The sequence below is a fragment of the Montipora foliosa genome, chromosome 7, assembly GCF_036669935.1.
Source record: "Montipora foliosa isolate CH-2021 chromosome 7, ASM3666993v2, whole genome shotgun sequence".
Lineage (NCBI taxonomy): Eukaryota > Metazoa > Cnidaria > Anthozoa > Scleractinia > Acroporidae > Montipora > Montipora foliosa.
The window spans coordinates 25,314,512-25,319,143 of record NC_090875.1 but is presented as its reverse complement, the minus strand read 5'-3'; the positions used below and the strand labels follow the sequence as shown (position 1 = coordinate 25,319,143).

Here is a 4,632-nt window from a genome sequence, read left to right as displayed (position 1 = left end):
TCCATACCAGTGAGAACCTCCTGCAGAGTTCGGTGAATCACTATCGTTCACTGCAAAGAATATTAACTTCCGGCTTGGGAAATTAAGAGGGTCAATAAAAACACTAATTTCTGGACCTGTGGAAAAACAGTTACAGAAGTTACCACTGCAGTAACACACATCTCAACGATTTTTTTTCATTTTTCAAAACTAAATTTGGGTGGACGTCAATCAACGTCAATGTTTCCCTGCTGAATTTGACAGCTGCCAAGTGAACAGGACTATTGTCATGGAAACATTAATTTAATAGTTACCTTCATTTATGTCCACCCAAATTTAGTTTCAAAAAATGAAAAGAAAGGTTGTCGAGGGGCGCATGTGGCTGATAACAGGGAGCTTACAAAACGACGACACCAACAGCAACGACGACGCTACAAAACAATAGGTTTAGTGAGCAAAAACAATGGCTCTGCACGTGTGTTTTACATTTTGGTACATTTCCTTGCCGTCAACTCCTAAATGACAACGTGAAATGACCAAATTTTAAGGTACTGTGGAGGACGTTAGCACATGACAATGAATTTTCAGTTCTCTCTCTACGCTTCCATTCCACTCATACCAGTTTAATTCCTTGACAGTTAATACTACACATTTTTAATGCGAAACGACATGAAATAGCTTCGTAGTGATATGAATAATGCGAAATCGTATTTTTAAATGAAGTCCTCGTAGCCGTCGTTTTCCTCGATTCGTAAGCTCCCTAACTGCTGAAAGACCCTGTCAATGATAACATACCTTGAGAAAAGATGGTACTTCCCACATCCATCCCATAATGCAATTACCATTTGGGGGGGGGGGGGGGGTGGGGAAAATTCCTTACAAAAAAACCAATACAAGTTATTTACTCTTGGGACTGTATCATGCTTCAGTGAACTGGATATCCATTATTTTAATGAAAATAACCTCCCAAAATGAGCTGTATTATGGGATTGGTGAAATAGCGAATACTAAAACTTCTTAAATACAAGAAAAAGCTGACTGTGAGTTTCCATTTAGAAGTGGGTAGCCATTGATTTCCCACTACTGTAAATTTGGTGTCCTTGTTTTGCCCATGTGTGTTTATACTTCAGGTTACCGCAGTTGCTTTTTTTCTATGGATAACGGCAATCCTGCTCTTTATCAGTTATGGGTAATAACTTTTGATGGCATCTGAAGGTGTTCCCTGGTGACTTGCTGGGACAGTACCACAAAATTATTGTATCGCTAAGTGTCTCTAATAAAGACAATCATGGTTTCAAATCTGTGTGAAACTAATTTGCCTAGAATGGCAAATTTAGACTTCTGATTTCTTTCCATCACTCAAAGACAGTTTGTTTATTTATTGTATTTCTCAATTCTCTCCAATACGTATAGTTACAATACATGTCAAAACAACGAGTACAACAAAGAATACAACTAGTAATGGAGAAGGGCAAAATATAGAAAACTAATTATCAGGGTTTGAGAAAAGATTTGATCACTAGGGGACAGTTTGTCCCTTGGGTAAAATTGTGGTGGACATTTTCATTTTTTGAAGGACAGTCATTTTTTTCAGTTTTCTTACATTCAAACATACATAGAAACAGGCAAGCCAACAAAAACATATTTTATTTATACCTGTTACTTGTAATTAAAAGAACTAATACAAACAAGAAAAGTTAAGGAAATGGTGTCAAGACTTTTTTCTGTTCATATTTAAACCAAGAACCAATGACTATGCTTTATGCATGTACTCCAGATGCAAAGGGGTCTCTGTTTTTTTCCCTTATATTTCAGACAAAAATAGCGGAACATCGCCTTAGGACTTTTCATAGCGCAACCAAGTGTGATCTCAGAACCAAGCTTTCTAGAAAGATCGTGACTTTGTTGGTTTCCTTTGACCCTCATCTGTTTCTTCCTAATCATCTGTTTCTTCCTAAGCCAAGCGATCATACGAATACATTTTCACTGTGATGTGACCAGATGTGTCACCCTTGGTTGAGCATGAGACCTACATGTTCAGTAGAGTGCGACTGAAAAGTAAACGCGAGATAAAATTCCTGCCACGGCCTGTGTTTTAGCTTGTAATTTTTGTACTGAACCATATTTCTTCTTGTGTGCTTCCCTCTGAGTTTTCCCCCCAAATTTTTAAGGGGACAACTTGTCCCTTTAGCTGTTTTTTTTTTTTAAGGGACAATTTCAATCTCAGTGTGGGATTAGCACAATGACGCGTAAGAAGATAGTACCAGTATGTTTACAAAATGTTATCACAGAAGTTCAGCAGATGGATTTTTCATAATTAAACTGATAGACATTTTTTAGTTTTCTTAAATTTTTGTCCATTAAAGTTCTGATTGGCACTATTTTAATAATTATTCCAAATTTCTGCAAAATCTAAAGGTGAGTTTGCGAGAAATTTGCTAAAACAGCCACCAGCTGTTGGTCTTGGCAAATGAGCATGCGAAGCATTTTGCTGGGTTCCTCCAAAGGCTTTTCTCTTCTAAAGAGAAAAGAGCTCCAGAGTGCCATGTAACCAATGATGACCAAAGAGTCTATGGATTTGGGACATTATTATTAATAATCAGTGCAAGAACAATAATAATTATTTACTGTGCAAATTATAGGGACTTTCACCTTGTCCTAACTTTAAGAACTGTGTAACATCCGGACTGATAAAAAGTACATCATCTGATACCTGTTTAAATGCATTATATGTGAAGTAACTGTAAAGAAAGAAAATTGCACATAACAATCAACAATGAAACAAGCTGGAAAAACTGTCACTCACTGCTCAAAAGCATAATCAGAACACTTGAAGTCTACAAAACTTTTTCTATAGGGAATCAATTCTTACTTTCTCTGACAGTAAGAGAAAGGAAAGTCTAATAATAGACTATTTTACTAATAGTAGTAGTGAGTTGTGGGTCTGTCCAGTTCCTTGTGGGGGAAAATGGACACAATTACTGTAATTTTAAATTACCGTAACTTCACTGGCCAGTACCACCCCCCCCCCCCCCCCTCCATCCTTCCCTCTCCCCCAAAGAACTAGAACTACTTTAAATTTCCTAGACGGTTACGATTAACTTTATAGTTTATTAGGGTGGTGGTAAATCACACGAAATGATTGCAAAATCTATGAAATGAGCACAATTTCTCAGAGAAGAGAAGAGAACCAACAAATTCAACCTACATCCAACACTGAGTCCAAAAATTGAACCCTGATTCTTTGATGGAAGACCAGTGCTCTTACAACTTCTCCAACCCTACTCCCTGGTTACAAATAATTTGTTTTCAATTAGGAGAAATGGGTTGCTTTCCATTTAACCAAAGATTCTGGTTGACAGGGAAATGGTAAGACCTTTTTTTCCAAAAATTCTATCCAAAAATTTAAGAACACATTTGATGAAGTCAAAGCCAATATTGAAACTTTCCAGCTCACATCCACTGACAGTAGGCCAACTGTACTGTACTGTACTGTGAGTAATAACTTTGCCCCAATCCCTCTCTCATTATTATTTGCCCTAATCTCTCTTTCATTCCTCCCCTCTCACACTTTGATAATTGTATGGTTATTGTTGGTTATTAACTTTTTCAAGTAACCGAGTCCTACTTCATTTTGTTATCTCAAGGATCAGAAGGTAGTAAAGAAGAAAAGGATACTTGCTTGTTTGTCGTTCTAGTAGCAAAACATTTGTGTAATGTTTTGTTGGCCTCGAGCCAACTGTTGGTAACTTGTTGGTAACCTGCAGTCAGTGGAGGTGAGCTGTTCTTCACTTTTACCTTCCTTTCCATCTGAGAGAATCTCACAGTTTAAATTAAAGTACTCTGAGAACCTTTGAGAGGACATTTTGGAAACACATTAATTTCCTGCTAAAGGAAATTTCACCCAGTTGATCACAGTTTTGCTCACTGTTATGCAATGTTTACCCCAAGAGAAATTTCTATGTCTGGTTTGTACTTCACCACCCCTGGGTCCATTTCAGTCTCTTTTAAAACCGAGTCCACATGAGAAACATTGTTTTAGTTTTAGTTTTTACATGGAACAAGGTTTTCCAAATTAAAAATCTGACATCTAGACTCAGTGTAAAAAAGAGTTAAAAGAGGACTCGAAATAGGTTTTTGAGGTCTCCTTCCAAATCGGAATTTATAGTTTAAGCTTTATAATAGGCCATTTTACAGTTGTTTGCTCTGCGACCTAGCCTATGAATGGCTGCGAGGCTGCCGGTGACCTTGCATTTATACAGCCCCGACTGCTTTTATCATGGAAATTGTGTTGTTGTAATTCTAATTAGTCCGTATTAACATTACAAAAGCACGGAGGTTTGTATCAAAACAGGGTCACCGGCAGCCTCGCTTCCATTCGTAGGCCAGGTAACTTAGCTAGAACTGTAAAATGGTCTATTACGTTACATCTACAATTTTGAACGATATGTGACAAAACGTTTGTGGAAAAAGAAGTCTCACTCAAAGATAAATCCTATGAGTCTGTCATTCAACCAGCAACCTTCTTCCAGCAGAGAAAGATCTGACCTTCGAAGGAGACTGTCGTGAAAACTCAACACTATTTCGTCTGCCATGTTTTTAAAATTCCCTCTTCGGGCATAGGGACATTTGAAATACCGCTGAAGTTTTCAG

At 37.5% G+C, this 4,632-nt stretch overlaps 1 protein-coding gene across 4 annotated transcripts in view; it reads right to left on the bottom strand.

Annotated features, from left to right (window-relative positions):
- Positions 1 to 4,608, bottom strand: part of LOC138011547 (sentrin-specific protease 8-like) — a 53,999-nt gene extending 49,391 nt beyond the window's left edge. For all 4 annotated transcript variants that reach the window (XM_068858610.1, XM_068858609.1, XM_068858608.1 and 1 more), the window contains exons 1-3: positions 4,462 to 4,608; positions 2,632 to 2,720; positions 8 to 116 (exon numbers count right to left, since the gene is read on the bottom strand). In XM_068858610.1, the coding sequence (XP_068714711.1) occupies positions 8 to 116; positions 2,632 to 2,720; positions 4,462 to 4,574 (311 nt within the window). In that variant the 5' untranslated portion in view covers positions 4,575 to 4,608. The remainder of the gene's footprint in view (positions 1 to 7; positions 117 to 2,631; positions 2,721 to 4,461) is intronic.
- Between the last annotated feature and the right edge of the window lie 24 nt (positions 4,609 to 4,632).